This window comes from Tympanuchus pallidicinctus, unplaced genomic scaffold (genome assembly GCF_026119805.1).
Source record: "Tympanuchus pallidicinctus isolate F22 unplaced genomic scaffold, pur_lepc_1.0 scaffold20, whole genome shotgun sequence".
NCBI classification, from domain to species: Eukaryota; Metazoa; Chordata; class Aves; order Galliformes; family Phasianidae; genus Tympanuchus; species Tympanuchus pallidicinctus.
Genome location: NW_026294722.1, coordinates 9834366 through 9859013, shown reverse-complemented (window position 1 = coordinate 9859013; position 24648 = coordinate 9834366). Strand labels below are relative to the sequence as shown.

General features: G+C 47.6%; 1 protein-coding gene across 2 annotated transcripts in view; it reads left to right on the top strand.

Annotated features, from left to right (window-relative positions):
• Nucleotides 1–24648, top strand: part of TOX2 (TOX high mobility group box family member 2) — a 111587-nt gene that overhangs the window by 33770 nt on the left and 53169 nt on the right. For both annotated transcript variants that reach the window (XM_052684135.1, XM_052684134.1), the window contains exon 2: nt 8944–9009. In XM_052684135.1, the coding sequence (XP_052540095.1) occupies nt 8944–9009 (66 nt within the window). The remainder of the gene's footprint in view (nt 1–8943; nt 9010–24648) is intronic.

The window sequence follows — 24648 nt, the reverse complement described above, 5'->3', positions numbered from 1 at the left end:
ACCTGCTTGATCCCACAGGGACACCTCGCAGGGACGCCCTTTGCCGGTGGGAATCCCGTTTTCTCCTTTGCTCCTCCTACTGAAGAACCTGGCATGGCCGGTGGGTGACAGCAGGTCCCCTGGCCCCGCTCCAGGCGCACTCTTTGACGCTGGAGTTGTGAGATGAGCTGTACTTTGTCAGCCCATTTTTGCAAGTCATAAATTGCACGGCTGCGGGTGATTTGCATACCGCCGTGCGCAGAGCCGCGGGAGGGAGATGTCACCAGTGCCAAATATCTGCCTGCTGGAAATTCCTCTCCAAATGACTGCGGCAGAAGCTCTGTGATTGCTTTCCCCCCACCGCTTGGTCAGCTTTGCATAATGCTCCCATTCTCGCTAAGGTTGCTTTGAAAATCGATTCTTCATCTCCCTCTGGGTCAGCAGTGCTGGAGGACGGGTGCGTTTAGGTGCTGAGCTGAGCCCTGCAGGTGAATGGTGTGGGCTGAGCTTCGGGCTGGGCTGCAGGAGAGCAGACGGTGATTGCATTGCTGAGAGAGAAGTGGCTTTAGAAATAATTCATTAAAATTCCCGTTCAGCAGCACTCACAATGTTGTGAGTTAGAGGAGTTTGCTGGAAGATATTTGGGTGAAGGAACTCAACTTGCCCAGCTGTCAGAGGCAGCACGAGGAGCACGATGCCCGCTCCTATGACATAAAGCTCCCAGCAGCCTCTGCCCTTTCTCTCTCTCTGCAACATGCAGTTGAGTGTGCATTTATTATTTTTTATTTTGCTTTGCAGTTGAGAAGAGACAAAGAGGTGTTTTCCAGACCCTTCCGTTTTTCACCCAGAGAATGGTGAGGCACTGGAACAGGTTGCCCAAGGAGGCTGTGGATGCCCCATCCCTCGAGGCATTCAAGGCCAGGCTGGATGTGGCTCTGGGCAGCCTGGGCTGCTGGTTGGTGACCCTGCACATAGCAGGGGATTGGAACTGGATGAGCACTGTGCTCCTTTTCAACCCAGGCCATTCTATGATTCTAGGATTCTACAATTCTGATTCCCATGCAGGATGTGGATGTTGGACCTTCACCCCATGGGTGCCTGTAGAGAATTGCAGAATCATGGGATCGTTTGAGTTGGAGGGGTCCTTCAAGGGCCATCTAGTCCAACTCCCCTGTAATGAACAGGGACACCTATGGACAGATCAGGTTGCTCCCATCCCCAGGCATGGCTGTGCATCACAGCACCACTGCCCATGGTCCCATTCCTCCTGTGAATAAGATAGACGAACCTGCTGGCTTGTGGCTGCTTTCTTCCCAGCTGCTCCCTCCCCTCCTTAGCCATTTCAAGGCTGTTGTTTCCCTTCCAAAATCAGCACCTCCATGAGGACCCACATAGCAGAGCAGCACTGGCTGCTGCTGCAGAGGCAGACAGGTGGAAGCTCTATTTTTATCTCAGCCTGAGGTTTTATCTTGCAAAAAAACAGTGTTTCTAGATGCCTTTGACGCTCGCAGCACTCCTTGCACAGAGCCTCCTCGGCTTCTTTCAGATCTTTGGATGCTTTCTGCCTCTCCCCATTTCCTGTGAATTACACGTGTTAGCAGTGGGGCAGGCGGTGCAGTTAAGTCTCATTATCACTTACTGTATTTGTTTCAGACTGTCTACATAGCAGCCCAGTGCCAGGAAACGTGCTGCGTTCACTCCCCTCCCTCCCTCCCCAGCAGTGCACATGGCAGAGGCGCTCACAGCTCTCGGGATTATTCAGCTGCTGAGGGAGCAGGAGCAGCTTAGCAAGGGCCCTGGGTTTATTTTGCAGATAAACACCTCCAGCACCTGCGTAAGCTGATAAACAATGCAGGGTGTGCTTGTTGTTGCTGGGTTTCTGAGAGGATGTGATGTAGGTGCTGGAGACGTGCAGCTCCATTGGTCGTACCGTGGAAGTAAATGGCCCTGAGTGCAGTCAGCAGTGGGATGGGGTGCTTTGGGGTGAAGGCAGGGCTGTATTCCCGTGGCAAAGGATTTCTTTATTCCCAAGTTTTGAGGGAAATTGGGAAGGGTTTGGTTGGGCTGTACAGCAGCTCTATGCTCTGAGGAGGAGGGGATGTGATGTGATGTACCTGAAGTATGGGGATGCTGGGGTACTGCATGCCTCCCTCCAGCCAGCAGCACACCAGGCAGCTACAGCCAAACGTGGTTGTTTGATCAGGATATGTCCTCATAGGATGGAAAAACCCAACCCCCTCCCCCATGCACAGTGCAAGGGCAAATGTGAGCGCCTCTGAGCATTTCTCCAAGCACGGTCTTTTCCTTTGACTGAGAGAAGGAGGACAGATGGATGGATGAATGGATGGATGGACGAATGGACAGACGAATGGCTGGATGGGGAGCGGTCTGCTTTGTGCTCTGCTAGCAGTGCTGCTTTTGCCTCCTGTTGGAGTCACACAAGAAAGGGTTAAGCAGAATTTTGATCTCGGCAATATTTTCGTGCTTATACATTCTGTTTCTCATTTCCATGACAAAGATGGTAGGAAGAGCAGAATAAGGTACAGAATTTGCAGAGCAATTTTAAGACTGTAATGAGAACAGAAAATAGTAGGGGGAGAAAAATTGTAATTAGAATATGAAATGGGGGAAAAAAAATTAATCTATTTCCATGTCAGCCTTAAGACTGAATTCTGCTGCTCCCTGTAGCTTTCAGTGGACGGATTTTTTTGTGTGCATCTGTGAAGAACTTGAACTCCTTTGCAAGCTCTGAAAGGCCCGGGTAAATGAGTTTAAGTCCTCATTCCCCTCAAATAACGTAATAACAGTAATTTGGTGAGCGGCGCACACAGAAAACCAGCTAGTCCGTGAGATAAATGAATGCTGTCTGTTGAATACTGCTGCCTCGAGTATGCAGGAACAAAAGGGGAGGCTGGGGAAGATGCTGGGGCAGGGGCCTTGGGAGAGGTCTGTCTGATGCCCACGAGGCACAAAGCACCCAGACACCCTCTCCTTAGCCCAAGGGCTTGCACTGAGCTTCCCCTCCCACTTGGGCAAGTTGGGCTGTTCTGGGTCCCTCCATGCCACAGCAGGAGGCTTTGCTGCTGGTCCTGCAGGAAGGACTCCCACAAGGTGTTGATTCCAACAGTGCTGCTTCCAGTGGCTGCTGCTTGAGTTTGGGTTGGGAGCACTGAGGAAGAGCCGTTGCCTGTTCTTGTCTTGGGATTGTGTGTGCATCTCTTTGTCCCCCTGCATCATCTCTTTTCCTCATCTGTGTGTGCCATGCCATCTGTGTTGCTCACCCCTCTGTTCCTAGCAGGTGGAAAATATGTGCTTTATCTTTTTATTCTCTGTTCTTTCCCGCATAACTTCTAAATCTTGAATGGTGTTTTTTGGCAGCCGCTGAGAGCTGAGCAAAAGTTGGAAGCAAACTCTTCAGGATGAATGCACCATTTCTTCTCTGGACAATAACAGCTATTTTAAGGCCCATTGTCGTGCCTGTGTTGTCAGAATTGCTTTTCTCCAGTGCATTACTTTGCATTTATTGACATTAAATTTAATCTTCCATTTCCTCAATGCCACTTAGTGCTGTGAGACTCTTAACACAAAGCCATTCAAAGTCTGCTTTCAGTTGTGGCCAGCCTGCATAATTTTTGTCTCATTAATAAACTTGAATCCTTCTAGATCACTTCAGTTCTGAACTGGGTGGATTATAACACAGCTCTCTCGTCCATGACCGTCCTCCTGCTAAAACCTCCTGGATGTCCTTTTGCTGACTGTGAGCAGAAGGACCTTCCCATTGGTCCCAGGATGAGCTGGGTTTGGCTTTTAAGAGTTTGGCTTTTTGGTTTCAGAGTGCGGGAGTAGGACCTACAAGTCTGCAGTTTTCTGAATCAGAAATTAAACTCAGTTCTGGAACTCCTGAGTTAACAAAGCAAAAACCAAGCACTTCTGCCTGCAACTCCAGTTCCTTTTGTAGCAGAGCCTGGCTGGTGGGCTACGCACTGCATTTGGGATCCTGCAGCGCAGGTGTCTGAGTCCCACTTGGCCATTCAGAGTGGTTGCTTTGCTCGATTGGTTGGTTGTGTTGCTTTTAGTTGATCCCTTTTGGCTGTCCCATTTTGAGATGGTTGCTCAGTTTGGTCTTTCTGAGGAGGATTTTTCAGTTCAGGAACAACTGAAATCTGCAGAAGGCAGTGCAGATCATTCCAGCCTTTTGCATGTGGTTTTAATCTCTGGACCGCTCTTGTTGTACCTTGGTCACCCCTTGGAATCAGCAGCTGTGCAGTAGGCTCCTGCTTCTGCCGTGCTTGGGAAGTAACTGTCACTACAGTTTTATCCTATTTATACATTGTTTTGTTTTTGTTTTTTTTTTAAAAACTACTTTTTCTAATAGTTTTAAGGCTTAAGCCTTCACCTGTATCCGTGTGGATCTACCCCTGTGATTATCTGGTATAACACAGAAAAAACCCTCCTTCATGAGAACCAGTTGTCTCCCGTCAGTGGTCGGTTGTGCAGCCCTTTTGCAGATGCACTGCTGCTGACACCTCTGCATTGCTTTGCTTCCTTCTAATGACATTTGTCCAGAAGCACATTGCAGTAAGTGGTGAGGCAGGGAAACACGGAGCTTTACAGCGGGAGCATCCTGCGGGGTTCGTAAATCTGTGTCTGAACCCATGACCCTCTCTGACAGCAGCAACTGAGGGGCCATCCAAGCATTGCAGTGGACAAATAAATAATGCTAAGTAGATCACTTTGGGCCAGAGGTTGTGTAAAGACCTTAATGGGGGAAACTGCAGTTAAAGAGATTAAGCTAACCTCAGCCCTGTATTCTCCGGAGAGGCGTGATACTAAATGATTCTTGTAGGAAATCACAGCTCTGCAGGCGGCCACACACTGGGGGCAGGGCTGCAGTGAGATGTTCCCATCCCAGTGCTGCTTGGAGCTGTTCCCATCCCAGGGCCGTGTGCTGACAGCTCCATCCAAGCCAGCACGGGGGGCTGCTGGGTGCTGTGCTGCTGCCCATAGGGCTGAGCTTAGGGGCAGGTATCCCAGAGTGTCACCATAGGGATACAGGGCTGAAAGTTACTTTAATTGATTGGTTTTGTTTTGTTGATAGGATGATAGGTAATGGCCTTAAGATGCGCTAGGGGAGTTTCAGGTTGGATGTTAGGAAAAACTTATTTTCAGAAGGGGTGGTGATGCAGAGACACAGCTGCCCAGGGAGGTTGGGGAGTCACCATCCCTGGCAGTGTTCAGGACCCGTGGAGATGTGGCACTGAGGGCCGTGGTCATGGACATGTTGGGATGGGTTAGGGTTAGACTAGATGATTTTAGAGGCCTCTTCCAACCTTAATGAATCTATGATTCTGTGATGTTCTCTGTTTGCTCTCTGTGACATGCTGAAGACATGGAGACCCAGCTGTGAAAGGTGCTGTGCACCCAGCTTGGCGATAAGAGTGCCATGGCTGAGAGAGGACCTGCAGCTGCATCCTGCACGAGGAGCAAAGTGGAGGGCAGTGCTTGTGTCTCTGAGCAGTAGGGATTGCTGGGAGCATCTCATTCCTTCTTCACTGGGCATTAAGTAGGTCAGTGTTGGTGGATTTGGGTTACTGCTACATTTGCATTAATAGTTTACTTTCTAAAAGCTCCAGTTGACTTGCAGATAGAATGGACCAACTTAGTACTGCCAGCACCAAACGTTAAGCTTCAAAAAAAAAAGGAAAAAGGGAAAAGGTAACAACAAAAATTTAAACAAGAAGTTTGGGAATTTTTTTGAGGTCTTGCAGGTGTCGCCAAAGCCACTCCTCCAACATATTTCTTACAAACCTGAAAGCTGACGTTCCCATCGCAGCTCACAGCTCTTGGGAAATAAAGGGATGTGATAAGGTTCGTAATGACGCTACTCGAGTTGGCAGTGCCAGCCATGAACACGTAGCACGTTCCCCAGCCTTGGCAGGGCTGTGTGTCCTTCCAGCAGGTCCCTCCCTGTGAACAAACATTTACTCCGTGTTTGCTCAGAGCCGATCCTGCAGCACGCTTGCCCTGGGGCTGCCCCAGCTCACTGCATGCGCCTCTTGTTTTTCTCACATCTTATTAACATGTGCCCTGCGTGACCCCTGGGCTTGTCTACAGCTCTGACAACGCTGTGGGGCCTGGAGAAGCCCCCGTGTGCAGCATGACATTGGGTCACAGTGTGATGTTGGGTCATGGCGTGACATTGGATCACAGCGCATCATCCCCACTGCTCCGGGTCCCAGCTCTGGCAGTCTGGGCTTCAGACTCATGGGCTTCAAACGCAGAGCACTCACAGCTCCCTCTGCTCGTTGGCAGTCCATGCAGGAGAGCTGAGGATTAGCCACAGCCACCAGTTTGCTCAATGGGCTGCTTCTGTTAACAGAAGAACAGCAAAAATGAAGTCACTGCAAAAGAGCAAGGGCGTGATTAAGACAGCAGCACAAGAGCAGACTCCTTGTGACTTAGCAAGGACCTGAAAAAGATAACTGCTACTCCACACACGTGCATCATTCAGCATGGGTGTGATGAATCTGGGGTCAGAGTGCAGAATGGCTGCACCTGGAGCATGGTGAATGGGGAGGAAATGTTTGGAACCAATGGGACATATTAAAATGATGCAGAGCTCTTGAGATCCTTTTTTGTGGATGCCCCATCCCTGCAGGCATTCAAGGCCAGGCTGGATGTGGCTCTGGGCAGCCTCGTCTGGTGGTTGGCAGCCCTGCACACAGCAGGGGGTTGGAACTGGGTGAGCACTGTGGGCCTTTTCAACCCAGGCCATCCTATGATTCTATGAAAATGCCCATTTCTGCTGTAAATCATCGTGGAATGATGGGGCTGATTTTTCTGAAGTGTGTTCTGTAGCAAATCGATAATGAGAAGTGGGAGAGCACATTGCTCATCTGCTCCACCTGGCTGCTGGGTACGTGGCAAGTATCTAGTTGAGAAAGATATTCTGATGGGAGAATTTCTAATAAATTTGTTTGCACCTTCATAACCTGGGAGATATGGAACAAAATCAGCACCGGGGAACTTCCAAAGTTCCAGTGGTATTTCAAGCCTTGGTTTTCAGGCTCACTGCTCAGGGTGGCAATGAGAGCCACCATAATTTTGAAGGAAGGATTCATTACCGTTATTATGAAGGCACAAAGGGCAGAAGGAGGTGTGGAATGGAGGTAGGAATAGTAAAAGCCATAAAAAAAACAACATCTGAGAAATGGAATGGGATGGAGAAAGAAGAGCTCTCCCCCTGCCCTGGCAGCCTGCAGTGGAAGACGCCTTGTCCATCGCTTTCCCCATTGCAAAGAGATGGACTCCCCACAGCCGATGCTGCTGCCGTGCTGTCAGTGCTGAGCCTTTCCACCACCTTGTGCCATCTCCATTGCAGACACAGCCTGCTCCACTTGGGCTGGCAGAGGGTTTTTAGACTGCGGAGCTGATTGAGTCTGCACACCAGGAAAGCCGTCAGCTCCAGCTGGGAGAGCGTTAGCAGCAGCGGCTGTGCTGGCAATCATTTTACACACGGAGGGAAATTCCATTCAGTGTGTCTTTCTTCTGGAATTGCTGCTGGTCCTGGAGAGCCCTTAGGGATGCTGGTGCTTGCTGCATCCTGCTGCTCCTTCCCCACCGAGGGGTCGTAGGGAATCCCGCACACATGTGGGGATCCCCCTCCATCCCACTGCAGTTGCTGTTAGCTGGTGAATCGCTGTAATTTTTCTGCTTTTAATTGGTTTTCTGTGCTGTCCCAGAGGAGGGTTCAGCAATTAGAGGTGTCTGTGCACTCTGATGCCACGCAGGGCTTTGCTAACTCTGCAGACTCTAATAGCTAATTCAGCAGCACTAGGAGAAATGGAAGTGTAATTAATAGCCTGCGCAAAAGCCTTCACCTGGCTTTATTTAGATTACTCTTTTATTGGCCTTAATGTGGCCCGTTTCTGTTAAGGCATAACTGGTTGTCAGCCTCATACTGGAGAGCAAAGGGACGAGTACAGGGTGAACAATCTGCAATTCATCATCCAGTTGTAAGGGCAAGAGGGCTGGCTTTTCCCCTTGTTAAGTGCACGGTGTCATTCACAGTTCTACCTCCATCCTTGTCTCAGGAGTGTTTTACAGCATATCCCATTTTATTGCCATAATTAATTTGTGAACTTCACCTCCAGAACTGCTCCAGCCACACTCTGAGTCAATTCTAGATGGCATTTTTCCTTCATTTGGAGCCAGAGCAAGTGATCACTGTAGATAATTAATGAGAAGAGTTTTGCAGCTCTCCGTGGTGGTTTAGCATCAAATGGCTGGATCTAGCAGCTCAGAACCAGGTGAAGGCAGGCATGCTTGCAGCAGCCATGGGAACACACCGTACTCAGGGTGCTCCTGGATCCCCATTCACAGAGATGCAGTCCCAGCAGGCAGGAGGGGATGAGGGGTAGGAGAGGAAATATGTCATCTTGCACATGGAGTTTGCATAGAACACCAAACTGCGAGGATGGTAATTGGGCTTGGGGTAGAACCCCCTGTGCACGTCCTGCGTCTGCTTGGGGATAAAGGGATACATGGGTGTCTGGAAGAGGACTGAAGGTGACCTGCCTGTCTTGGAAATTTCCACTGAGGGAAGTTGTCTTTTCATAGTTCACTGATGGTGTAGTGGGAATTTTAGGCAGAACTTCATTTCAGCGCTGCTTGCTGCTGGGTGAATCTGTGAATTTGCACAGCTTCGCACAGTTTTGGTTTATTAATTTGAATTGGAGTGACTCATTCTTTCACTTTGCTGAAAGAATTATCATAACCATGCTATGTTACCACATCCCATTGCAATATCAGTGATGTTCATGAGCTCATATACGCTCAGAAGTACAGGAGGACCAGCCCAGGATTTCATTCTGCAAATCTTGGCTCTGGAAAGAGCCAGGAAAGCACATAACCCTGGCACACAGATGGTATTTCTCTAACTCTAACTTTCTTTTGCCATTCTAGTTTGATGGGGAGAACATGTACATGGGAATGAACGACAATACCCAGGAGTTTCTGTCTGCAAATCAGGTAAGTGTTGTTGGGGTTGGGTGGGTTGTGTGTGCAGGGTGGGGGAGGCTTCCCAGGAGACGGAGGCCATGCAGAGCTCGAGTGTTGGGAGATCTCCAGGAATCCCTGCTCCTGGGACAGCAGAAGGGTGCACAGAGGAGGTCAGCATCCTTCAGCGTAAATGGAGGTGCAGCAGGTGTTTCTAGAGGTGAGGTTTCTAAGCACTGTGTGTAGAGTGGGTGCCTCTCTCTGCCCCCACACAGAGCATTTCCTGCAGTGAGCTGGCTTGGGGAGAAGAGAAGAGTCAAAGGTTTCCTGTTCTGGAGCTATGAACCCTCATGGAGAGGATCAGAATAGAGCTGTTCATGTCTCACAGCGGCCTTTGTGGACTCATAGAGCAGGAATGGCTCTTCAGTGAACCCTGAATGTGTGTAGATGAACACATACATATAGGCACATGCCTAGGTCTTGCGGGGAGGGGGAACTTCAGCACGTGCCTACCTGTCCTAACTGGGAGGTCAGAGGTGGTTCTACTTGCGTTCTTCTCTGATCCTTGGCATGAAGCTTCTCACCGAAAGGGAAAATGCAAGTTTGTCACTAATACTCTAATCTAATCCCTCACTTTGGGGTTGAGTTGAGCCACTTTGTGTGCAGCGCAGACTCTGATAAGTCCAGTGTGAACTCAGTGCAGTGCAAGGCCATGAAAGACAGCTGGGTGAAGATTTCCATCTATCCCCAAATGCTGCTGGAGCTGCATAGGGTGAGATGTCAGTTGCTGCCAGGGCTGGGAGTTGCCTTTTTTAGCAATTTGTAGCAATATAGCATTGCTATAAATTAGGAGACTGGTGAATATCTAACTTGGGTACCTATGATGAAAAAAAACATCTGTATATCGAACAGGAAGAAAACCTGTTGTTCATCCTCCTAGAGTGTGAGACCACATAGGTGGAGGGTTGTCCTTGTGCAAGAAGTATTTCCAAGAGTGGAAAAGGAGCTGCAAACTTTGCACTCTAAGGTGATTCAGCTGTTCAAACACATGCCAACCAACCCAGGCACTGCTTGTGGTAGCACAGGTTGAGTAAAGGCAGAAGGGAACAGGGTGGCCCCAGGGTGCTCCAAGTTGGGGTTGAGCTTCATCCCACCCTGCGCTGCCCAGAGCATCTGGACAGGTGATGGCACCATCAGAAATGAGCAGCAGCTTCTTTACAAAGCAATTAATGAACTTAATTAAGGTTACTCTCCATTCTGCTTTTCCCTCCTCTGGACTATGCCCTGGGTTCAGCTGTGGGTGATTGGTGACTGTGTGTCTGGGACTGCTTTGTGCCCCAGGGTGGGGAGCATCGTGGTGGGGAGTTCAGGAACCTCTTGTGCTCCTTCTGAGACTTCTCCCATCATCACCATCAGTTCACATCCCCTGTGTATGCTCACATCAGTGCCTGTTTACCACTGAGCACTTCATAGCACTGGTCATGGCTTTATTACTAATAATACAGCGCCTCTAATGAAATGAGGAACCCAGATGTTTTTCACTGTTTGCTCAACCTGCTGGAACCTGAATGAGTATGTTAAACAGCGGGAGAGCATTTTCACAGCCCCATTTGAGAGGCAGCTAAATCATCAGCCTCTGGATGCCCACACAACACACGTGGGACAGTGCTTGGTCCACAGCACTCGTGGGGATAAAGACATGTCCTGCACACTAATTACAGGAGCCCGCACACTGTAATTGATGGATATGATGTTTTTCCCCTTGTCGTGGTCCTGAGCTGCTCGGTCACAGTGTGCACCATTAGGCACGGCCACCACAGATAGAGCTTTACCAGGGCTGGATGTTCACACTGCTCTGGGATACAGGGACTTGTCTTTTGCTTCTGGGTCTGTAGTTTGCATTTTCTGGTGATTTCTCTTTCATAATATATAGGGAGAGTTAGGTGGAAAGCAGAATTCAGTTTACCATGTCTCCTCCCATTTAAATATCTCCTGTCCCTCACAGTAATGCTTTACATTTCTCATCCAGAGACACAGCAACTGCTTAAGCTCTGGAGCCATCCCTTCCCATCACACAGATAAGATTATTCTCATTTTGCCACTGCAGAGCCTGTAGTTAGGGCAGCTCTGGTGCTGAGCAGTCCCTGGAAAGCATCGTGAAGCTGCAGCATCCCAGCATCAGCTTCTCACAGCCACTTCCACAGTCTTCATCCTAAGGAGCCTCTCGTGGCGGGGGGGAAGGCATGATGGCTTCCCTCTCCTTCTTCTCCTGCAGTGCTGAGCTGCTAACTTGTATGAACAAACTGCCATGAGCATTGTAAAGCCAGCTGATCTGCTTTCCTCTTAATCTTCTTCTATGTGATTGCTTGCGTGCTGTACTCCACGTTTCTTGTTTTCATCCCCAAAGGGGTTTGTCTCAGCTGAGAGCTAAATGCAGAAATGCAGGAGCCTAAAACACAATGAGAACACTGACAGATCCGTACCTGCGCCAGCACAGGCTGCTTGGGGAAAATAATTCCTCTTGTTCCATCAAATAGCAGGGACATTTGACCCCAGAAATGAGTCAAATGTGAAATGTAACTCAACCCCCAGCAGGAGCCGGAGCATAAATGCAAGCTGACATCTGATCAAACAGTCGTGGACATCTGACCCCCGAGATGAGTGAGGGATCTGTCATGTCTCCTGAATCAGCAGAGCATCATTCCTCACCCCTGCCCATTTTCAGTCTTTCCTTCCCCACCTCCAAACAAAGACAAGGAAAAATCCCAAGAAATGCACAGAACCACAACCAGGCCACGTATCATGAAAGAAATGCAACAGTGCTGTTAAAAGAAACAAAAACACCTGCAAAGTCAGTAAGGAAAGGCATTCATCGAGTCCTTTCTGATGGGGGAAGTAACTTCAAATAGGGCAGAATCTGCAGTTGGGTGGCAGTGGGTGGGTTTGTCTTTGAGATGTGTGGATCCCATGAATGCTGTCATGCTGATAGGTACATTTGCCAGATTTCTGCTCTTTCCATCACCTTTCTCTGCTCCTGGGTCAGTGGGTGCTTCAAAGGAGCAAAGAGCTCATTACTTACCACTGGGCACTTTTGATCTTAATCCCAGGAGCTTTCTGCGCACGCCTTGTTCCAGCTGAGCAGCACTCTGGTTTCTATACCGACAAGTTAATTTGTGCAACTCCTTGTGCAAACACTGTTACACACCAGTGTCATTTATTCAAGGATGCTTTGCCATAAGCAGCTCCTTTCCTTTGTGGCTGAGAGCACAGCAAGGACCCCGCTGCTGTGTCTGTGGGTGTTTAACATATTCTCATTAATTTTGACACGATATTTTTATGTGGCATAAAGGAAAGCTGGGGTTTCTCTTGTTGTATGCAAGTCAGCAGGAGCACAGCTGAATGAGTGCACTGGGGGAAATGGAGTTAAGAAGGGTTGGATTTGTCATACACACACATACACATCTGTTTTCAGATGTGTCCCTTTACAAACGTTAGCACGAATTTACACATGCCTGCCCATTCCTGCACGCATGGAATCCATCTGCACACGTATGTGTGCTTGGATGTGGATAAATCAACATTTATCTATTGTGTCTATTGCCCTTTATCTGTTTATCTCCATACGTCTTCAAGCTGGGGTCTGTATTAGCCATAATAGATACAGTGAGTCGCTGATCTGCTGGGTCAAATGGTCAGGGCTCCTTGATCAGCCGTCAGGATGCATTACAGCAGGGCCTCCGGTGGGGCTTGAATTACAACTTGCATTTGACTCATTTCTGGGGTCAAAACGTCCCTCTTATTTGACCAAATGACAGAAATTGTATAATTTGTATATATCCCTGAGCTATATGTGCTCTGAGTGCCACTCTAATGTGTTTTATAAAGGCATAGCTGTCTTGGTGACTTATTTAAAATGGGATTTTGAAGTAGTGTTCTTGCCATTTAATGTCCTCATTCAGGGTTACACAAGGTTTATCAAATAATAAATAACATTTAGAACATTCGTTTTAGCATAACAATGGGTTTGCTAGTTATAAGGAACTAGACGTTACAATAAAGCTGTGTTTGGTAAATAAGCAATAATGTAGGAAGCAACTGATAGCATAATTAGAAATTAATGACAGCATGGGAAGCCTCCAGTACCTTCCTGGCGTGCCGCGAGTGCTGAGACGAGACAGAGCTCCTCCTGGCAGGCTCTGCTATAAAACATGCCATCAAACCTTGTCACAATCCTGGCAGACACGCCGCACTCCCACCTCCCAGGCCTCCCACCCAGCTCAGCTGAATCGTGGAGAAATAGCAACAGTTGGTAAAATAAAACCAGTCTGCGGTTGCTGAGGGCGAGCATCAGTGGTCCATGGTGGGGAGCGTGCAGCCTGAAGCACGCGTTGCTAGGTGGTCAGGAGCCACCGCCTGGGAGGGCAGTTAGGGGCTGCTGATGAAGACACTGCATCCTTCCCTGGCGCCTGCTGCTTTCCTTGGTGGTTGGGCTAGATAATCTTAGCGATCTTTTCCATCCTTAATGATTCTGTGGTTCCTCCCGGAGCTGGAAGGCAGGACCAATGTGGGCATTTTTCCCTTGTGTTTTGCCTCCATCACTGACTTTGGTGAGGATGCTCCATTGCTGGCAGTGCGGTTGTTGGGGGATGACGTGTGCTTGTGTTGTTTTGTCCCTCGCCTCCCAGGACATGTGAATTTGGAGGAATTTTCAGCTATTTGTCCCCATTGCCTGAGGCTCATAGTTGCAGCATGTTGTTCATGGTGACCACCGTTGCTGCTCAGACCTGGCTTTCCTCCAGAAGGAAGGCTGGGAGGTTACCACACATGTGGCTGAGCAAGGCCGTAGGCAACTCTTCCCTTGACTCATCCCACTAAAGACTACACAGTCTGGAGGTGGAGGAAAGCTCAGTGCCCACCGTGGTGTGGCTGTAATTTCCACTCTGGTCCCTGGATGAACTTTTGGAGTTGATGATCCTTATGGATCCCTTCCAACTTGGGAGATTCAACAGGTTGCCCAGAGAGGCTGTGGATGCCCCGTCCTTGGAGGTGTTCAAGGCCAGGTTGGATGGGGCTCTTGGCAGCCTGGTTTAGCATTAAACGAGGAGGTTGGTGGCCCTGCATGTGGCAGGGGGGTTGGAGATTCATGATCCTTGAGGTCCCTTCCAACCCTGGCCATTCTGTGATTCTGTGATTCTGTGCTTCTAAGGAGTGTGATTGGTCTTTGCATCGGAAAAAACCACAAGTTTGTTTTAAACTGGAGGAAATAGGTCTCAGGGTCTTTGTAATCTCTTTATCTTGGCTGCATATTGATCATTGGAACAGATGATGGTCAGACGATGGTCAGTGTTAGAGAAAATCACTGATGTCAAAGAGGGGACTCTGGCCCCCAGGCATGGAGAGCTGTGATGCTCCTACTGGTATCGTGCACCTTGCCTTGTATGCGACTTTCTTGTCCTTATATGCATGTATGTCTCTCTCTATGTATAACACATGTATATGTATATCTGAAGATCCCTGGTGAGGAGAAGTGAGCTCTGTGCGGATTTGAAGTTGAAAGGAAGGACTAAACTGTGCTGGCAGTGTGGTGGAAGTCGTAGTGTGCACTGCAGCAGTACCAAGATTTTACTTCTTTTCTGCTGCTCTTAAAGCAGTGCCGTGCAATTTCAGATGTTGTGCTAGAGAATAAAAAATAGAGAGAAGACATTGATAGATATTAAATGCCTTTTTTGGCAGACAATTCAAGAGAAATCTCATGTACTATTTTAGAATGAACAGTAGAGTGTTACATGTCATTTATTACAATCAGCAGTTAATGGAAACCCTTCCAGACGGGGTTTTGAAGGTGAGCACAACTATAGCTGATGATCCAGGCTCGTGAATTTTGTATGAACTCTTATGAGACAGTGAAATTTTTGAAAAGTGAAGTCAGGAAGCAATTCCTATAACTTCATCTTAGCAACCAAAGCTTCCATTGCTGGTGTAGTGCTTGGATAGTACAATACTAAAAAAATGCATGGGTGTTACAAAGCAACATCATCTTCAACCCTTGTTCTCAAAGAACTCCTAAGTTGTTAGCAGTAGGGTGTTTGAAAAACATCACAGAGTGAAAAACTAATGGGACTGAGCAGTTCTGAGACCAAAGGGGGAAAAAAAAAAAAAAAAAAGCATCTTATACAGCTGACGAGATCTGTTAGGTGGTGTGGAAAGCGTTTTGTAGGGAGAGAAAACTCTGAGGTCGTGGTGGTGATTGAAAATTTCTTCTCAGAAAGAGGCAGTGGCACAGCTGCCCAGGGATGTGGCGGAGTCACCGTCCCTGGAGGTATTGAAGAAAGATGGAGATGTGGCACTTGGGGCAGTGGTTTACTGATGGTGATGGTTGGATTTGATCTTAGAGGTCTTTTTCAGCCTTAAGGATCCTGTGATTCTGTGATTCCAACCATCTGGTCAGGCTAAGTCATGCTGGAGGAGACCTGCTGGGATGTGGTGTGGCTCCCATGGCGTAAGGAGCACATGGGCTGGCTGTCCAGCAATGCTGATGAGCTGTTAAAGCCAGCTGACAGTTAATAAAATAGCAGCAAAATATAGAGGAAGATGGTATGCAGCCAACAACTTTTATCACTTTATCAAAGATTTCCCACTGCTCTCCGTGCTGCTGGGAGTGAGTGCGCGTGGTGCCTGCAGAGCTGCTGCCTTTGATGCGAACTGGGGGGAACCTGGGCAGCCCCAAGGGGAGCAGCTCATGCTTCTGAACCCCCAGCATCGCATTGGTATGATGCTGTGCGTGCTGAAAAACCTCCATTCCTGCTCCTCCGGTCAGCCACTGCTCTTGAGAGCCGAATTACTGCTGTGAAGCCATGTGATGGCTTCTGTGTTGCTGAGCTCTGATTGCATCGTCATTTCTAAGCTGTGACAAGCAAGATGTTCTGCTGCGCCCTGTTGGGGGTTGGTTTTGGCTCCTGCTCTTGAATGCAAAGATTTGTTTGCTTCTGATGTGGACTTCTGGGGAGTGGCTTTGGGAAATGGTGTCTATTTGGGGAACTGTAGCATCGTGGGCTGCAGAAATACTGAAAAAATTCCAGGTCTTGTGCTCTTGGGATTTCCTTTCCCAAGTGATGGATTACTTCTCCTGGCCCATCAGATCCTGTTTTTGGGTCTGCGGCCACTGCGGGGCGATTAGCTGGGGAACTGCTTGCTTCCAGCAGGAAAATGTTGCTTGCCACTTCAGAGTTTGGATGGAGGCCTGTGCAAACAGGAAGGCACCTCTGTGGCCACAGGACGAGCCTTCTGCTCCCCAAGGGTGTGGGGGTGCCTGGGTGTGTGCAGGGTGGGCTCAGCCCCAAAGCTGCTCTTCCACAACCCTGGCTTGAGGTTGTGGAGCAAGCACACCGCCGCTCACACGGGTTCACGTGTTTGCTCCAAAATCTATATGCTTGTTGGGCAGGAAAGCAGACCTGAGAGTTTGTCCATCTGAAAGGTGATGGCATGAAAAGTGGCACAGCTGAGCCAGAGCACTGCGTTCAGCTCGCCTGCCCATCACAGCATCACGGCTCTGCTCGCTGGCCACCAGTGACACTGCTCTCATGGCAGCAACCCCTGAGATTCGTCTCAGACCAGGAAAGTCATCAGCAGTCACCAGAAGTGTCTGTGCTCATGCTGTGTGCTCAGGTCTATACATCTGTGTACACTGTAAAGGGCAAAATATGACTTGGCTTTTATTACTTTAATTAAAACATGAGTGAAGGGTATGAGATTCATATTAAACTGTATTTTCCAGGCTGCTGTGTGAAGGGCTAACTGATCTGATTACCATGAAGATTACAAACTATCAAAGTGAAAAAGAGCCTTTTGCAAGTATTTCATATTAAACCTTCAAACATAACACTTTAAGAATAATTATGGTTGTATTACGGGAAAATGATTCATGAATTCTGAATAAATATAAGACCCTTAAAGGGAAATGTTCCAAGACCACAGTTTTCTTTCCAATCTGATGAAATTTAGTATCATTTTGCAGCTGTAGAATAAAATGAAAAAAATATATATATGTACATAGGCTGTATTGAATATATGTCAGACTAAACTAATGAGATTTTTTTCATCAACTCTGAGCACGCACACACAAATGGAACAGCCATTCTCATTTTCTGTAATAGAAAGCAGCAAGGAGAAGGGAGAAAGGATCTCACTGCTCACAAGCCTTTATTCTATCTTGATTGTTAAATAATATATTTTAAGTTCTCGTGGCCTGACTGCAGAATGTTTGAACTGACGTTAATGGGGACAGGAGAGAAAAGAGGCAGCTAAAGGGAGAAAAAAAGTGAGGAAGGGCCAGGACTGGGGATTTTATTGGTATTCCCAGTGGGCTGTAATAAAGATACTTTTCACACAATACAGTGAATGTTTACAGCAGACAATTTAGTTTCCTTCCAACAATTATGAGAGAAATTGAATCTCAGGAAATGTTAGTTTTCCCTAAAATTAGACATAACAATAAAGATAGCCCTGCAAGTTTATTAAGGAGGGAAGAAAAGAAAAGCCATCAGTCTCTGGAAGACAATTTAGCGAATTTATTTTAAGAACTCCAGCTAACTTCCAAAGCAAACACACAGCTATGCAGCAGAGCCTCGTGCTGGGCACTGCCATTTTCCCAGGCTCCAGCAATCCCCAGCACAGTCTGGAAGCAAGCAGCCACTGGGTGCCCATTTCCACCAGGGACCTGGCTGGTGCAGGAGCTGCACTGCACCCAGTCGGGAGGTGTTTGCTCCCCTGAGCGCTGACAGCTGCATGGTTTTGCATGAATATCTGCATGCCTTCTTGCAGGTGCCGTCAGATTTGATGCGTGTGCAAATGTGATGTTTCTGCACAAACGCTCTGCGTGCAGATCCGTGGGTTTGCTAACATGAAGAACCAGCTGGGAAAACGCTGCAGTCAGCTTTCAAGGTTTTCCTGGGAAAATCGGTCATGAAATGTCAAGAGAAGAAATGAAGGGAGGGGATGGGAATTATTGGGCTCCCAAACGTCGCTTCAGGAGCGAATTCATTGTGCTCACAGAGCAATGCTGGGGGTGAGAAGGGGAAAGCCCTCTGTGAAATGCAGAATATTCTGCATCTCTTTGAGCTGCTCGTATTTGGGTGCTAAGTTTTTGAAACACTGCGCTGCCATTGGAAGATGCCATGCAATCCCTCTGCTGGCTCTGTTTTCCTGACCTCTGCATCAAGGGTCTGTCTCACAGCTTCCAATCCCTGTTGTTTGATATCAAGAGTAGGAACAGGAGCTTCTCTGGAGGTCTTCCTTCAGAGAGCCTGTCCCATTTTGGTCACATTTGGGTCTGCCTATAATGTTCTTTTTTGGTTGACACCCAGAAGGGCGCTGGGTATGTGGTTTGGTGCCATTCTGAGCAATAGAAACACTCAACTCTTTGTGAGCATATTTATGTCTTGTCCACACTTTAAAAGATGACAGTAGAAGCCATTGAGTGGTCAGGGCAAATCTGAGTTTGTACCTTGGGTTTGTTGTTTCTGCTTTCAGCCCACATTGTGCCAGGATCTTCTCTAGTTGGGTTGGAGCTTGATGATCTTTAAGGTCCTTTCCAACCAAAGCCACTCTAATTCTGTGGTTGTAGTTTCTCATTTTGTCCCTGTCACTTCTTCTCTAAAGGTATTTCATGAGCATCTGTGAGTTAGGACATAGATGAGCCACTCAGAGCAATGTGTGTGATCCTAGCTTTTTTTAGATTCCATACGTAAGCTTATTTTTATTAAAGAAAAAAAAAATATGTTAGAATTGTTAGAGATAAAATCTGCTTTTTTTCTCCAAATTTACATACTGGAGGCTGAAGGTTGAGATTTTCACTCCTACGCTGGGGATTTGGAGACTTGGCTGTGTACCAGGTTACGGTTCTCATCATTTTGTCATGAGTCTCTTGGTGCTTCGTGCTTTCCTAACAGCCCAGCACCTTTGTGCTCCTGTGACATGACAGCTTCTGCTTTGGGTAAGTGTGTGAATGAATACAATTCTAGTGCTGGTGGTGATGGAGGAAGGCTTGTAGCTGAGCTCTTGGGAGCTCAGTAAACTCAAAAGGAGCAAAGAGAGATCCTACTCAACGCCTTTAACCTCTCTCAGATGAGGCAGGCTGGAGCATGGATGAATGTTGCATATTTAGGGTCTGCAAGGAGGGAAGCATCCCAGTTCCAAAGGCAATCTTTAACTTCTCTTTTGCCCTACCTGCCCAGATCACATTCAGTTCCAATCTGACATTACCTGCCCTGGATTGGAGGCAGCGCTTGCCTGAACCCAGTTGTTGAGCTTAGTATCAGGGGATGCTTCTGCCATCTGCTCTCAGGACTGACTTGGTGTCTGGTGTCATTGCTTCTCCTGGTGCTCAGGGCCAGGTCTGGGGCTGAGGGGCTTCAGGATAACGTGGAGGCTGATTTATTGCTCCAGGGCTTCCAGTTAATTTCCTTTTCCCATTTCGACCACTTCCTGGCAGTCTGAAATGTTATGCAGGGGATGGGCTGGTAAAGGATATCGAGCTGCTCTCAGGGATGGAGAGGAGAAAGGGGAGGGGAGAGCTTGGCATGTCACAGAGCACTGATACGTTTTCAATTTTAATAATACAAAAAGAGGTAAGCAGCACCTTAGCTACTAAGGTGACAGGTGCATAAGAAGCACTGAATAAATACATAAAACATATTTGCTGTAGGCATTTGTCGCTGGAAGTTTAAACATTAAACATGCCTGCTTCGTCTGATACCATAATAAAGCAGGGATGTTCCCAGAGCCATTAGCTCTGCTCTGACTGCAGCTTTACATCTTCACTAGATGTACCATGGAAGCTGCATTGTGCCAGCGATGCCTCAGCGAGTTTTGCGCCCAGAAGGAGAAGAGAGTGAATTCTGGGGATGATCTCGGGTGCCCTTTTGTGGAGCTGATTTCCCCTTCCATACTGATGTTTTGGTGCTGTTCCCTGGGAATCACTGGGCAGGGCCCCTCTCTGCCTTTGTGCCTATTACCCTGTGGCTGAACGGTGCAGATAAACAGGTTTGTGTCTTTACTTTTTGAAATGACAGGATAAGGAGGAAAGCAAATACTCAATCCATTAAGAAATAACTAGGTGGGTGATTCACTACCATTTGTGTAAATGCTAACTCTGCTCTGCCCGCACAATTTATTAGTACTTCACAGGAGGAAAAAAAAATTATTTTAATCTCATAATGGATGATGAGCTGTGAAATTGCTTCTGCAGCAGCTGGGCACCCTGGGGGAGGTGCTAGCTTACACACATTATGCAGGCTCTCCCCACTTCTCCCCGTCCTTGTGCTAATCAGACACGTCGAGTCTGGGCGATGGAGGGGGCTGTGCTGCTGCTCGTGGGCTTTATTGCCTTTTTGCATCATGCATACATGCATATATCATTTTCTTGTCAATCTGACTTGGGGCCCTAAGTGGAACTGAGGAAGCACGCGGGTCCAAAGTTGGGACCTGTTTGTGGTGAGCGATGCTTTGGGCAGCACAGGTCCCAGCCCCAGCTCACAGTAAGTAACAGAAATTTAGCGAATGACATGGGGCCGTGCATCCAGCCCCCAAAGTGGAAAACTTGCTACAGAGCACCCACCCAAAGTGCAGCACAAAGTCAGTTTTAAACTCAATGGAGAAACGAAATGCAAACTGAAAGAGGATAAGCATGGTACAGAATAAAGTTTTCTTCCTGCTCTGAGTCCTGCTTGCTCGACTGAAGCCAGGTTGAATTAATTTCTTAGAGTGCTTTTTGCTAATTCTTCCCCGCATGCACTCCATTAGTGTTTGCAGGCTGCCTTATCTCTTGACCTGCTTACAGTGCATTATACATCATTATGTAATGTACCCTTGGCTCACTGCAGAATAACAAATCCATCCAGCCCAACAATGAATTTCTGTGAAGTGCGCTGATCTTATTATGCAAGTTCAGTATGCCATGAGACAAAAAAGGCAATTATGTAAAGTCTGTACTCCTCAAATAATTCCCAGAAACGCGTGATATTCTTGAGTAGAATATTATCATATTCCTTGTATTGACTTCCAGCCCAGAGCCCAGGAAAGCAAAGCGAAGGGTTTGTATTTGTGCGATCCGGTCGATCTAATTTTAGATCCCTATTGGCTCCTCTCTGCCTGAATGTGCAGTCCCTACAGAATATACTTTAAAATCAAGCTAAATCTTTATAAACAATTGTGAGACAGATGACAGAGGGTGTGCTTTGCTGACATGGAACAGAGCTTGCGCATCTCCAAGCTTCCCCTGGAACTCTGCCATGTTTATTTCAAAAGACTTGGGGAAGCACTGCTACAAAAACGTGCTGCATTATCTGCCCGTGCTCAGGGTAGATACTGCAGTTAGATATTACTGCAGGTGAAAAAGAGCAGCTGTGCATCAAATACGTCTTCTAGTCCTGCTAATGAAGATACAACAGAGGAGTTTTAGCTCTGGCTCTTGCCAATATTTGCATGAGCCAATACTGAGTGCTCCTGAAAATGCCATCAGCAGACTTGGAGCCGTGTATCCCAGGTGTGTGTTTAGAAGGGGAAAGTCTGTGCTGTAGGAACGCGGTGTTGCCTTCAGTGCTGGAGCTGGGAGTTCAGAGGCAGCTTCTCCATGTGGGTTGGAGAACAGCACAGGGGACAGCACAGGCAGGGTATGGCGCTGCAAAGCAGGAGTTTGGGGCATGTTTTGCAGGGAGCATGCGGAGCTCCCTGCTGCTGGATGCTGATTTCCAGAACTTAACAGGAATGCTGGGAGGTGGAAGGTTAATAAAAACAGATGAGAGAGGTGAAAGTGAGGGATGAGTTGTTCTGGTCTCTGAGGGGCTTCAAGGAGCGTTCACCAGAGGTTTGTGTATCTCCTCCAAAATGCTTGCTGCTATTGGCTGATTTTTCAGCCAGCTTCCCTGACCGGCTGAACTGCTGATCTGCTGCCTTACGCAGGTCTTGTGTTCCTGGGAGGGCAGTGTGTGGTGGTGGGTCTCCATACCTCCTTCCAAGTGGTTCCAGAAGGTTTCTCCCTGGTGGCACAGGGTGGGTGTGGGGCAGCTCTGCTGGGACCCATGGTGGCCCTGGTGGGGACCTTCCCTGTGCTCCCTTCCATGGCAATAACTGCAGAACGCCAGGTAACGAAGGCTGAGAGCTGGGGTAGATTGCATTTCCCTTCCTCTTAATTCCTGGGGGTAACTTCCTCCAAAACTCATTTCTGTCTTTGTCACTGGGGAATTAGAGGTCTCTCTCTTCCCTCAGAAGGATAAGTGTACCATTACTAATCCTTTATATACCGCTGCACGCTGCACTGCTGCTCCCATGCATGTCTATCTGCCTTTATGGTAACTGTAACCTTTTCTTGAACCAGAGATTTTCCTGAACAAGAGCCCTTTGGGATCTCTGTGGGCTTTCCTGGATACATTTTTAATAAACACAATAATTTGACTGCAGGCCCATTACCTATCCCCTGTTTGTTCTATGGGATAGTCATTTCCATGCCTACGAAAGCACTAACTCATAGGGCAATCAGAGGAAGAATGACAAGCAGGACAAAATTGGTGTGTGCTGTGATAAGGCAGTCCATCTTCGGCATCGTGCACTGTTGCGTTATGTATTGCCTGTAAATAATGGCCTCGAGAAGATATTAAATCTTTAGGAAAAATCAAGTCTAATTGTAACTATATTTTTGTTTTTCATTTTGGTTTATATACAGTATATGACTTTTGCAGAGACATTTTTATTCCAGGAAAATGACAGGCCAACAAGAAGCCATAATTGCACTGATTTTTAGAAGTGCCTGCATTACTACAGATCTGATGTACTGCAAGACATGAATCAGAAAAATTCTATTAAAAAATCTCCTGAATGGCTGACACAGGAGTATTATCCACGATGATTAATTTGACTTGGTCATTATGAACACAGACAAGTCTGACAAAATTGCATTTCATTCCCCACTGAATTCATGAAATCACTATACACATAATAAGAAGTTATAGTTGTGTGCTATCCACTATTCTTGACAGGATTCCAGTTCTGGATAAGATGCTGATTAAAAAAAAAGAGGGAAGTGGGGGGAGAGGGAGTTGGGAGCCTTTTTTAAAGCCTACAATAGGGCTGATTTCTTTTGCTATAAATTGTTCGTAGAATTCCATTATTTTTAGCTTTTTTTTTTTTGTGGTGAAGTAGTGATGCAAGTCAACCACAGCTTGGGTGATGTAAAAACTGAGTGTAAGATATGAATACTCATGGCCAATTCCCTGCATTTTTCATCCTGTTTAGCAGCATGGCACCCAATCGTGGCAATCCCTTCACCCAAATAGCAGCTAGCCAAGGAGATCCAAGGTTTGCAGGGCAAAAGTGAATGTTTAGGACCCTGGTATCTCCTTTCTGTGCACATTTGGCTTTATCAAACTTGTATAAAGGGCTTCTTTTCACTGTCAAATTTGGTTTAAACCATTCAGAAGGGATTGAAGGATTGAACCATTCAGAAGTGTTTACAGCACGGGGGACAAAGGGCAGGTAAGATGGGGAAGTAAATCTCCACCTCCATTCCAGGGCAATGACGTCCAGCAGCACTGTGGTGGACACTGGCTGTCTTCTAGGGTTCACCATAGCATGCAGAACATGCACCAAAGCAACAATAGGAGGAAATGATGAGAAACTTGGAGAACATTAAACAGGTTGATTGATTGCTCTTTGGGTGAACCAGCATTCGCTTGGGATTTAAATCCTATACTGCAGGAAGGAAAGGAGCACAGAAGTCCCAGCAGGCAGGTAGACCCCAGTTTGCTGCTGGTCGTGGGGCTGCCTGCCATCCTGCTGGGTTCCTGGCGTGTCTGCCTGCTGCTGGAGGTTGTGCACACACTTCCAGCTCATGTTTACGTTTGTGCAAGGACTCATTTTTCCCTTTTCAACTGCATTCCCTCAGTCAAAAACTTGAGCATGTGAAAATGAGTGTAAAAGGAGCTGGGAGAACATCTAAAACAATTTGTAGACAGTATGTGGCTGGCTGTTAATAAGTACTTATTTACAGTATTCCTCCAACAGTACCCAAGTAATTCATTGGTCCCGCTATTCACAGGCAGGATCTCCACGTGCAGAGATGAGGCAAATCGATTTCCATTGCTAAGCCCCAGAGCTGCTGATGTGGAATATCAGCGCTGCTTCAAGGCTTGGCACGGGCCTTTGGAAGGCACCGGTGGGAGCGCAGCCTTTGGCAGCCCCACGGTGAGCACCGTGCTGTGGTCCTTGCTGGAACTGGAGCTCTTCTTTGGGGTTTGCAACATCCAGGTGCCTTCCACCTTCTCCTGCCACCTGAACCAACCTTGCTGCCCCTATGGTTTCAGCACTCCATGCTCTCCATGCAAACAGGGGCACAGGCTTTGTTGGTGTCTGTTGTGGTAGCCCTTGGTCGCGCTTGTTCACAAATAGCAATGTTTTATTCGCTCTGCAGATTTCCCAGCCTGCTTTTTGTTTGTTTAGCCCTATCTGATGTCTGAAATTCCCAGAGGGTCACGTTCCTACGGCAATAAGCTCTCATGTTAGCTGCAGGAACAGCTTTGTTAGCAGGTGAGGGGTGGGAGAGTCCATGGTGTTTTGTGTCACACGGATGATCAGGGTGGGATGAATCACATCAGTCGACATATTTTCTTTGTACCTTACTGG